The 12,859-nt window shown below is 33.9% G+C and overlaps 1 protein-coding gene across 9 annotated transcripts in view; it reads right to left on the bottom strand.

Annotated features, from left to right (window-relative positions):
• The window catches only part of LOC132200848 (hemicentin-2), a 182,593-nt gene that overhangs the window by 64,007 nt on the left and 105,727 nt on the right, over window positions 1–12,859 (bottom strand). For all 9 annotated transcript variants that reach the window (XR_009442208.1, XM_059626598.1, XM_059626592.1 and 6 more), the window contains one exon: window positions 4,861–4,994. Coding sequence is in view for 7 of the 9 variants with exons in the window: in XM_059626592.1 (XP_059482575.1) it covers window positions 4,861–4,994 (134 nt within the window). In the remaining 2 variants the exon portion in view is untranslated. The remainder of the gene's footprint in view (window positions 1–4,860; window positions 4,995–12,859) is intronic.

Raw genomic sequence — 12,859 nt, 5'->3', positions numbered from 1 at the left:
ATCTTCCTCGCTTCTCCTTTTTTTCCAGGCAAAAAAAATCATGCATGCAGAAATTTATTAATTTTTTACGCCACCTTGCAGTTTTATCGTCTCACCTCTCTCTAGGGCTGCTGAGTGTTCAAGTTTTTGCGGAGGCGCAACCGTGCCGCGGATTTATGGCATTTAATTAGCGCTGAGAGTATGATGATGTAAAACTCGTTAAAAAGTTTACTCCCGGGGTATTTTTATACGTTAAGTATTAAATATATATATTTTGAGAGAGAAGAAACTCGGCTCTCTTCGCAGCAAGGACCTTAAAATGTTGAAAATATTAAGAGGGAAGCTTTTTCTCTGGGCCTTTTTCCGAGCCAGCAGGTAAAGTAGTGCTGAAAAGGAAGTTATGGTAAAAAGAAGCAGGTTGTTTTGAGCTCTCTCGTCGGCTCTACTCGTCTCACTCATCATTTATTTCATGCTGTTCCTTTTGGCATGAAAATGAACTTAATATACGCGCGCGCATACTTTTAGTGGCGCGCGCCCTGAGGCCCCTCTTTCTCTCTGTTGGTGCGCGCAAAAGGTCACATCAAAAGAACAGCTCCGAGCTACACACACACATAAATATTTGAAAAAGACGACGGCCGCAATAACAATGATGCAATTTCAGCTCGACCCAATTGCACGACGAGTTGGCGCGCGCAGAAATTAGAGTAATGCATCCGTCTTCTTTATTCCGGGGTAATGAGAAAAGTTGCTTGCAGCGCCGGCTTAAAAGTCGTCCTTTGTAATAAGAGCGAGGGCTGGTGTCGCCGCCGCCGCCGCCGCCGAGCGAGAAATGATTCACGACGCAGATAAACAAACGGCCCCGACGCAAAAACTAGATTTTCCCGCTGGCTGCGCACAGTCGTACAAATGCGCGCCGTTATATTCTCAAATGCCCGGAATTATTCTGCGGGGATGCGTAAGCCGCCGCGGAATTAAATGATGCCAACGTGCACTCAACTTTATTATATATATATATTCCGTGTAAAATGTACTTGCGTACTTGGAATTTTAAACGTCTCGCCAACTGCTGTTCGCCAGATTGTTTTAAGCCATCGTAGTACATTGTCCTAGTTTTTATAATTTGTATTTAAAGTACGATAGTTCTAAGCTGCTTTAAAACAAAATAAAAAGTAGGTTTTTAACTCAATCCATTAAGCTCTTACAAAAAAAGAAAATAATTATGATGAAAAGGATTAAATATTTATATTACTCATTATCCATGATTCGCCATGATTATTTCAATTGTATGTTTCTCTTCCTTCTACTTAACTCTTTAGATTTAATAATTTTTTGGATCTTAACAAAAATTGCAATAATATCAATAAAACTAGAAGTTAAATTTACCATCTACATAATATCCTAATGAATATTAAAGTTAAAAGACTTTGTACACCAGCAGGCTTATTTTATTTATTGGTATAAAATACATAACTAAAATAACAAGTTTGTGGGAAAAATTATAAAAAGATAAATAAAGAAACTAAATTAAAAAAAATATTTAATATTATTGTTAAATACAAATTAAGAAGTTAAATTTAAAATTAAATATTAAATATTACTATATTCCGTAAATTTAAAAAAAAGTCAAATATAAAATATTTTTTATTTTTAATTACATCATAAGTTTGCTTGACAGAATCAGAAACTTAAAAACTTTAAATTTTGGAGGTAAAAAGTAAATTAATGATGTTATTAAATTTCATTATTGAAACATCGGAATGACCATGAGTGAATAATATAAAAAACCCAAATTATTAACATTCTAGATAGGAAGGAAAACTTCCCTGGCATTTGTAATGATACAAAAAAAAAATGAATTTAATTTGAGAAGAGGCTCCTCAACGTTTGCAAATTTACTAAATCCTACCATGAAATTAATCAAAATTGGTTCCACAAAAAGAACCTTAAAAATGATGCACACACGTTTGCATTAAATTTTAATATATAAATTTTCCCATTTTCATCAAATTATAATTTTTTCATCGCACCACACAACGGTGCGCTTTAAATTTTTATTGTCAACAAGTTCAGCCCTCTCGAAAAGCAATGAAAATATCATAAATTCCTCATTAAAATGAACGAGTGTCCGAAAAACAGCGGGGCCATTCATTAGTCGGACGTGAAGTGCAGCGCAGGGAGGAGTTTTCCGCTTCCTCAATAAAAATTAACGAGTGTGCCGCGCGCATGAATTTGAATAATTCTGTGATAAAAATACAAAAATTGTTGTCACAACGGCCGTGCATTTGAAATGAGTTTTGCAGCGTGAATCAAAAAACGCGAAGAGCGGCGCATTTTCGATGAGAGGTGCGGTTGCTTTTATATTTTTTCCCCGGCACCGAATTTTCAATTCCGAGCGTTCGCGTCGCGCGGCTCTTTTGAATGCAAAACGCCGCGATGAGAGTTGAAGCGGCACTCGGCAACGATTGCTACATTTTAATCGTTTTATTTTACACCAACTTTCGCACGCTCCACTATTTAATATCATTACTCTGCAATGCGCACATCGTGTGCCTGTGGCCTATCGTCTCTCTTCGGAGAGGACGCGTCGCTAATATGAATATTCCTTGGCTTAATGTAGCTGAAACAAAGGAAGACGCCCGCTTTTCGCTCGGCAAATTGCGAATTTTCAATTAAAGTCGTTCATAGAAGAACTAATATAAATTTCTGCGTTAATCACGAAGCTTATTATTTGAATTTCGTTCAAATGATACGAAAGTAATATTTTTATGAATTCTTTAATAATCGAAAAGTGATTTCAGCTTAGAAAATTGTCTGGCGTTATATTAATAAATAATTACTTATCAATAGGAAGATTTCATTTTTTTATAACTCAATCCTTTTCAAAAATTCGTTTTATTTAACAAGCTTCGTGAATACAAATTTCACTTTTAAAATTAATGGTACCTCACGTATATGAATGTGAATTAATTTATCAATTATCATAAATTAAAAAATAATAGATAAAGAAAAAAAAAAGTCAAAATTAGAAAGAGGTTCAACGCACGCATGAAACGATATGATGCATTCATAAGTGGAAAACACTAATACATTACTGTAGATTGTTCCCACAATTTTTTTTATTTTTATAACGATTGATATAGATAATTGAAAGCGACCTTAATATATGTCAACAAAAAAGCTTTTATTAAAATTAAGTGAAATAACATAAAATAAAATTACATTACATAATAGAAAAATAAAATTAATTCAATATTATATCAAATAATACAACTAAAAACTATTTTTTTTTTATTTTCTTTGTGTCAAAAAGCAACTAACCTTTTTAAATTATTAACACTTTAATTTCAATTCATGTTTAATATCACGGAGAATTCTCTGTCCAAATACATCATCCATATATAATGTAGTTCTATAATTATTTAATTGGTTTCAAAAGAGTGAAATTACAATTTTATTCACTATTGCGTACTTAAACGTTTAATGTATTATGGGTTGATGGGTCAATAAACTTTGAAATTTTTACCACCAGATGTATTGAAATAATGAACTATAGTTAAAAATATAATTTATAAAATATCTCTTGAAAAATACATGCCTGCTGAGTGAGTTTCTGACTAACCATCTCTCTCTGTTTATTTTTGTGTGCGGAAAAATAATTCCGTCTGGTCCTCCGAGTGCACGACGCGGAAGAGTTTGTTATTTCAAAAATTGGAGTCGTCTCGTCTGAGATGACGAGCGGCTCGGAAAGACGGCCTTTGTGGGCGAAATTTATCGGCGAAATTATATTCCGGGCGTGCAGCCGGCGGTTTTCGCTGATGAAATTCGAGCACGCGAGTGTCTCGTTACAGGCGGCGCTGCAGCCAAGCACTTTTCTCTGTTGTGCACCGACCACGCGCGCACTTGTCGAGCATGAATTTTAATGAATCGCCCGCTGCTCTGATGGATTTCCCTCTCGGTCGGGGGCGCCGAATTAATTAATCCCCCGTTTTTTTCCTATTCTCTGTTTCGGGCCGCACAATCGAGTTTTTATCGGCCGACGCGCGTAATTGAATTTCAAATTCGCTGCTTGTTTGTGCGGAGCAAAGTGAATTAAGAGGCACCATTTTCGACGTTGGCAAAAAACAGCTGGTTAAAGAAAATGGGATTTTGTTTATGGCTGGTGAGTGCGTCTCTTGACAATACCAAACGGAGGTTTCTCGAGCAGAAAAATGTCAACTTATGTCAAGGATAGAATGGGATTTTCTAAAAGTAATTATTTTCCCGCAATGAAAGTTCATTTTTTTTTAAATTTAAATTTTTTTGGTGAAATTTTGATTGATACACGTTTTATTCATGTGTAGAAATTAAATATGAGTATAATTTTCCTGAAAATAAAATATAAATTTAAAAATTCCCGGACTAAGAAAAGCAAATCCAATGATGTGAAAATTAATTACTATTAAAATCCATTATCTTTCACAAAAATCTTGTGGATTTAGTCAATATTTATCATTATCATATTTGTAAAAAAAAGAAACTACAAAGTTTAATTTCCAAATAAAAACAAATCAACTATAAATTGTTAATTTTTTTTCTTCAGTAAAATATACGTATTTATAGCAGAAAGACGCAATTTTCAAAGATCGATCTGAAGCCGATTAAGAAAAAAAAACTGTTTTCACCAATCTTAAATTTATTTTTGATCCAGCAAAATTTCATATTGGAAAATATAATAAGACGTGCAAAGTTTCGGCTCTACTTTAATTTTTTTTGCAACTTTGTCAACCCGACATCTTGTTAAGTTTTTTTACCTTTTATTTTCTCTTCTAATTTTCCAATAAGGAAAATGTTTGTAAATATAAAATTAAAATATAAATAATATAGAGTTGGGAGAAAACTCACCTTTCCATCTTTCTGCCACGAGCAGTGACCTTTCTTGTGGTGCACGGTGCACGAAAGTTTGGCATCCTCGCCGGGGTTGACCTCGGTGTATTGTGGTTGCCTGTCAAAGCGTTGGACCGGTGCCGAGCTAGCGCCTGCAACAAAGCAACAAATTGGCAAAATTAAGTAATGGGAACTCTACGAGGAAAAAGAACTTGCAGAGAAAAAGCAAGTTAGACCAGTAATAGATCTGCCAATTCTTTTTTACGTACACTCGATAAAAAGGGCATTAAATTTATTTCCTTAAGATTCTCATTAATTTCTATGCTCTAATTCGGTGTTACTTTCAAAATTTGATTAATTGTGATCGGCACGTAATTTAGGATTTGAATCTTGAATCAGAGCGGCTAAGCAGTCAAATTTTCTATAATTTTTTGAAATAAAATTCACTTCTGTACATCAAGCTGAACATAAATTAATATTTTATTTGAATAAGAAAATAATTTATCATTCAAATAAAAATCAATCTACAATCTCAATGCTTACAAATCCAGCTTTTTTTTTAAATAAAAAACGTAATTATATTTTAAAATTAAAATTTTAAATAAAAAAAAATGGAATAAGGCAGTTAATTATAAATTTATAAAAAATAAATTGAATAAATTTAATATTTTAAAAATTATAAACTTTTTAAAAATAATCTTTCTAGCTGAATCGTGCAAAATATTTATTTAAAGCACTAAACAGAAACAATTGATTATGGAACGTATTTGAATTAATTATTGCAGATTCGTCCGGCACTGAGGCAAATTAATATTCATCCATTGGTGGTATTTAATTTTCTACTCGGCTCTTCGGCAAAGAGAAAAGCCCGTGGGGTTTGCACAAGTCCAAAGCTGCCCGAGCAAGACGGCATGCACGCCTGGAGAGTAATCATTGTGTGAAGGAACACACACTACTTCTTAATCAAGTCTGCGCCTTAACTCGATTTCATGTAGATGGTGGCTGTGCAATTACCGCTATGTGCACGGCGAGGGAATTCGCCCGGCCGGCTCAGAACCTTCCTTGAATGGCAATAATCGCATTAGCAGACGCGAATGCATTATTCAATCCTAAATAACACTCCTACAAGTTTCAATCTTGCAACGCAACAGCGCGCAAACGCTCGACAAACACTAATTAAGAAAGCAGAGTTTTGAAGTTAACTTTTCTTGCATGAAGAAAAAAAGAGAATTATAATTTTTGAAAATAAATAAATCTAAATAAGGTTACCTTTTTCAGAAAGAAATATTAATTAGTTGACTTTGAAAATTTACAGACTCAAACCAAATATTTTTAATTCTTATTGTGCAATTTATTGCTACAACAATTCACAATTTAAAACCTCATAATTTTTGTTATAAAAAAATTAGTTGATTGAAGTTGAAAGTAAAAAAATTAAATTCAACACAATAATTTTCTAAAAAAAAAACTGATAAAGTATAAAATCATTATCATTAATTGAGAAGTTTACACAATTTTAATCTTAAATATTTCCATAAAATTCCTAAAGTTTAGTTGACAGATTGCATTTTATAGAAATATTAACAGCAACAAAAACTATTTCGAAGAGTTTCTTTCAACAGGTGCTCTAAATATTAAACTTTTTTCTTCTTGAAATTTAATTTTTATATTTCAAGCTCAAATAAAACAATGACTCAAAATAGTAAAATCAAATTTTGAAAATTTAAAACAATTTCTTCAACGAACAATTTTTTATTCATTTTAATTTATTTTTTTTTTGCAAAAAATTAGGGTAAAAATGTACGGTAAAAAGGATGTAAATATGATTTCCTAAAGGTTTCAGGTTCTCTCTTTTTACCTCTGCACCACCAAAACATCACGAGAGGGGCTGAAAGGATTTGGCAAAAAGAGATGTGAGCAAAAAATTTCGCATGTTCTGCTCGAGCGATCCGCCACCATTTAGGCGATGCCGGCTTCCTTTTACAAGGAAATGTAAATTAATTTTGCGCCTCCTTTTGCCAGAGCGAGTGACGTACGTGTTTCTGAAAAATTCTCTCTTTTGAAATTCGCCGAGCGTAATGTGGCCAATGCAGATGTGTGCCTATAAAATGTAATTAAAGGAGCATTTTACGAGCCGGCATGTGTGTCGGTGGAAAAGTGTCGCGTTTGATAAAGTGCGCGTTTTACACTTTTTTCATCTGCGGCATTTAAATTTTAAAACACGAGAAGTATTTCAACTACTTTTGTTTTATTGCGACGCTCAAACGAGCCGTTTCGGCGCGATGACAAGACATTCGCCGACCGCAAAAGTGCCTGTTATTAAATATACGCCCACGAAATGTGCGGCTGGGGAGGCATAAATCACCTGCTTTCCCGTTTTTATACAAATATAGCACAAACCGCAGCTCACGTTTTATGCAAATTGTGACGAAATAAAATAAATTCGTCGGGCAAAAATCGATTTATTTGCAAAGCTGTGCAATTAGTACGTGGTCTACGGGGGATGCAACGCAAACAATTTGCCAATTCGGATCACAGAGACTGTTTGTGCCTGTTTGCTCTGCAGAAACAGCGCAATTCATTGGTATGGAAATGATTATTTATTCATTGCAGGTGATCAAGATACTTATTCAGAAATTCTATCAGAGCAACAGCCGAAATTAATTATGTTTGCAAAATTATGTGACTTTAAACAATCTCTAATCTTCGTGAGATTTATTTGACAACTGGCAAATTCAATATAAAATTTCGTTTTATGTATTAATTTAATTTGTTAATATTGTAATAACTCATAAGTAGGTTTCAAGGAATTCAAGGAATTAGTTTGCTTGTAATAAAATTGCTGCATTAGTCTACAGGTTTGGGTTTAAATTATATAAATAAACATATTTATCAGTAATGACAATGTCAAAAATTAAGAAATGAATTTAAGTTACAAATTTATTTAACTGTCAATAAAAAAAATATTATTTAAAATGTTTAAAATGATCCATTAAAAAAAATATATTAATGATAATAAGGGAACAAAGATTATAACTTTTGTTTTTATTTAAATTTTTTAATTTGACTTACTCAATATTTTACTTTTTCTCACAATCATAAAAGTTTTTCGATTCACCTGAAGAATCGTGTCATCACAGTCTATTCTTAGCCGGCTCACGGTTTAATCAACTCTCCGCGTTAACCCGTTTTCGGCAGTGAATTTTCACCGTCTCATAATTAACTCAGGACCCTGTTAAACCGCGTGTTACACACACGTCGACGTAAGACAACTTCATACATTGAAGGCTTATCAAACGCCTTCCTAATTCTCGTCGGCTGCACTCGTTATTATTTGCTCGCGCACAATAGAGAGATTATTACACCTTTAGAAATAATAATTGCTCTCCCCGCCCGCCGCACAATGGGCACCGTGAGATGCTTATCGGTCCGACTTTTCTGCCACAAGACATGAAACTCGATTGCAGATTAAATCCCGGCAGAAAAAAGGAGTAACAAGGGGTGCCGGTTATGGGATTTTTGCCCGGCAATCGCCCTCCTCCATCTCGCTGGACGCGATATTTCGTGAAATATGACTTGTGTAACCTCTAATTAAAGGGCTGCGGGGATTAGAAAACGTGGTCGGGTCGCACTCAATTTTGCTCCATTTTTGTGCTGAGTTGCAGTAAAAGTATAAAACGGGCGTGTGTGTGACCAACAACACTTTCCGCCGAAAGAGCCAATTTTCTAATCACAAAAACTTGCGGGCTATTTTTAGAACCATTATAATAAAAAATAATGTGTGTCCAATTTTGAATATTACTGTAAATTACGTCAGGTTCCAAACATAGAGAGAAGAGAAATTAATAAAATTATCAAAAATGTAGTTCCAAAGGCAAATTTGTTGAAGGAAAGATTTAACCAAAAATTGGCCCGATCAATTTTGATGGTAATTTTACTCTACATCAGCATTGGTTTGTTAAAGTATCAGTTCCAGAAGACATAAAATTTAATTTATTGGGACAATTGAATTTTCGAAATTTAACATTGTTTCTTATGGGCCTGATCAAAATAGGTAAAAATTTCAGGAAAAACGTTCATATCTCCCCAATTTAGATTGAAAAAGAAAATCATTAGGTCAGTCAACATAAAAATTTTACATTGATCTTGTGGGAAAAGGTTGAGAAGTTTTATTTACAGTGTAATTATTAAGCTCCTTGTTAAACGTTTAGAGATTTTATTAAATTGTTTATAATTCCTCGAATATATTATTGTTTTAAGCGTTTTTTTACATGATTTTACTGAAACTGTGCGAGAAAAACTTGACTTTTCAGGATGGAATACACAAAAATGTTGACTTATAACTATTTTGAGAAATTAAATTCAAAAATTTGTCTTTTGGCGTAAAAAACAAAAAACTCAATTAAAACCCGGAAAATAAGTGCAAACAGAGCAACATAACTAACCAGTTTCAGTTTAAAACCACTTAAAAACCTCTTAAACTTTAAACCCCAAAACTTTACACTTAAAAACGCAAAAAAAAGACACAACTCTACATTAATGAGAACAGAAAAAAAACTCGCACAATAACAACTATGTGAAGAAAAATCCATTAATTTAAAACGATCTCCTTTACTTCAATATTCATAATTTTGCTTGAAGATTTCAATTTAATCTTTTCTGGTATTATTTCCAAACAGTTCAAATATCAAAATATAAATTATAAAAAGTATTAACAATAAAATCTTTCGTTGCAAGTTCAAAACAGATCAGCACCACAAAATTAAGTAATTTCTAAATTTAAGGCTTTACAAAATCCAGACTTATGACACCGTTTAGAATCCTGATAAACCGTCGCGCAGTTTAATCTGGAAAGTACGCGTGCAAAGCCACCACTTTTTGCAATCAAGCGTCCGGGACAAATTGGTAGACCGCAATAAGAAGCCGGCGGCGGCGGCGACGAGGCAGGCGAGAAAAAATTAGGGCGTTCTCCGCCGAATGATTGATTAAAGTGACTTGTTGCAATTACGGCGGAATGATTAACGTGGTCTGTATCGCGTTAGGGCTGCTGGCACGGACGACCCACCCACCGCCGCCAAATCCAACGTCTTATTAACTCCCTTCCAAGCCCCGAAACAAATGGCCGAGCAATTTTCGTTGCCTGGCCAAGAGGAGAGGGTATTGTTTTATTGTGTATCATTAGAGCGGCAAGACTTCTCAGGACTGTCTTGAGGGGGCAGTTTTGCCGGCTTATTTCACAGGTAGTGGATGAGGATGGCGAGAAAAGGCAGAGAGAAGGGTTTGCTCCTCGGCAACTGCATCGTAAACATTTAGTTTGGGCCTAATTGTAAATCTGGCGAGAGCGCTCGCAAGTGCTGAAAGTGGGTATTTTATTGAGCAACACAAGAATCACGTGCTTTTTTAAGCGTGCCGGCCAAAACAGTTCTCATTTGAATTTTATAATATAATATTATATATAAAACACATTTTTAAATTTTTCCTAATTTTAATATGCAGAGCACAATCAAATTGATGGAGATACATATTTGTAAATGAAAATTCGTTCATATTACAGAAGCAAACGGCGAAAAAATATATATTTTTAAAGTAAAATTTTTCCATAGCAAGTAAAAATACTTTGCATGTGGCAATCAAATTTATTTAAATAATAATAATAAAAAACTCAAATTGTTTCTTAATAAATAAATATCAAATAATTCCTATAAATTATAAAAAAAATACAATTTAAATTTTAAATAACATTAACTGATTATAAATAAATATGAATTTATGTTAAGCTTGCTTATATAAATAAAATAAATCTTATACATATTGAGGGCGATCCAAAAGGCTAACTTGACCCAGGCTAAATTAACCTGGCCCGGGCTAATTTAACCCGCCATTCAATTTTGCTGGTGGGCTAAGTTAGCCCGGGCCAGGTTAGCATTTATGCAGCTTTTAAAAACTTTTGCATTGGCTAATGAAAATTTGTTCATACAAACTTATAAATTATAAAGATACCTAGATCTAGTCCAATCTAGTCATATCTTATGAATTTCACATCTAAAATCAACCAGCTTTCTACAGGATTAGTACAAACTGGATAATTTGATATCAAAATATATCCAATAATAAATAAATTTCCTGAAAGACTTTGTCAGGATTTTCATCAGAAACCATAAATTTAACTTCGTTCAAGCCAGGATTTCACCATTTTATTTTCATTGTAATTTTACAGCAATCCAGTTAAAATGATATTCTGATGAACGATCTTTTTTATATTATATTCACTAATAAAAGCATTTATTTTATCTTGTATCGACACTGAAAGTAATTATAATAAGAATTATTGTTCCATAAGTTCAATGTGCACTTAAATTTTAATTCCTGTAGCTGCTTTAAAATTGAATTTTGCCAACTTTTGCCAGGGAATTTGGATTTGATTGAATTTCCGTTAATTGAAATAAATTAGATCCTAAGGAAATTATTATTTTTAGAAATCATCATTAAAAAGAAATTTTAAATTTTTAGAAATACAGTCAAAATTGTCTTTGAAAATTATGTTAATTTCAGAAATGAATTTACTTGAGCCGATTTTTAGCTGATGAGAGTTGTTTAAAATAAGACGATTGACCATGAAGAACATTTTTGCGCAAGCTCTGACGTTTTTAGATCTTTTTTTCTCGTCGCTGCTAAAAGGAAAAACATATCGGAAGTAGGGCAAGATGCTCTCACGTGACGCAGTACAAGTAACGCACCTCGATATTTCACACAAGCAGACAAATCGCGCGAGTGCCACATTTGAATATTAGCAGCAATCAAAAGAGCTCTGGAAAGGAGAAGCAAAACCTCTCTTGCATCCATTTGCAGGCGCCATGCATTCCCCGGAGAATAATATTCCAAGAGAGGGCAGCGAATCAATTTTGGATTTGGAATCCGAGAGATTGCTTAGGGTGCAGCCGCACCACTACTTTTTGCCTCCGCCAGCGTCTCATGCAGTTTTTACACATTTTATTTACCCCAGCCGGGCGGTGCGTGTATATTGGGAATCGATACTCAGACACAACATCACACCACGCGCGCTGACCACTTGTGAAGGAAAACAAGGCGACGCAGAACACACAGCCGAGTCAATATCGGAGGAAAAGAAACAGAGACGTGTATCGCAGGCAGATGCATAAAGAGCAGGGTCTCTTTTTCTGATATATACCTTTCTTATTGCTCCGGCAGACAAACAAATAAGCAAGCTTTACTGCTGCCTTGGGCAAACACTTTGCTCTAGCTCTTGACCCAGGCCGGCTGTGTGTGTAAAAGTTGATGCGTGATTTCGCCTTTCTGCGCCACGGGACTCGCAACAACTTTATTCTTCTGGAGAAGCAAAGCAAGCTTGTTTTTTTTTATCAAGCGGCTAGTTTTCATGAATTAAAAAGAGCGGAAAAACGACAGGAAGAAGTCGAGAGTTTCAAATAAAATAAAAACGAGACAGTTTAAGAAGAAGATAGAAAATTGGGCTATTTTTATATAAGTTTTGGCGAAGTTATTAGTGTTTTTTTTTTTTTTATCCAAATTGTTATCATAAAATTAATGAAAAACAAAATTGAATAAGGAATTGTCATAAAAAAACGGCACTACTAGCAAAAATTTTGCTGCAACTTCCGAGAAAAATAGACCCTGTCCGAGGCAGCGAGTCTTGGAAGAATAAGATAGAAAAAAGTATTCAATGAACTTGCAAGTGATTAATCAAATTTTTCCTCATTCTGAAAGTTTTCGTTATAATACTCTGTAAAAAAACCACCTCTAAAGAAAAGACTTTCTTGAGTAGGAAAATCTCGGCTCATCATTCAGCCAATAAAATGGTATAAATCTTTATAATCAAAACTTTAGCCCAGCAATGTGTAAAAAAACAAAAAAAAAATGAATTAATTTAATTACTCAAATTGTTTATAAAATAAAATTAGTTAAAAAAATAGCTAATTTCTCATTTAGGTTGAAGGCCTGAGGGTGAAAAATAATCTGGCAGCGAGTCAACAGATTTAAT

Source organism: Neocloeon triangulifer, unplaced genomic scaffold (assembly GCF_031216515.1).
Source record: "Neocloeon triangulifer isolate White Clay Creek 2 clone unplaced genomic scaffold, ASM3121651v1 ptg000014l, whole genome shotgun sequence".
Lineage (NCBI taxonomy): Eukaryota > Metazoa > Arthropoda > Insecta > Ephemeroptera > Baetidae > Neocloeon > Neocloeon triangulifer.
Note: the sequence above shows the minus strand (reverse complement) of the source record. Positions and strands in the feature narration are given on the sequence as shown.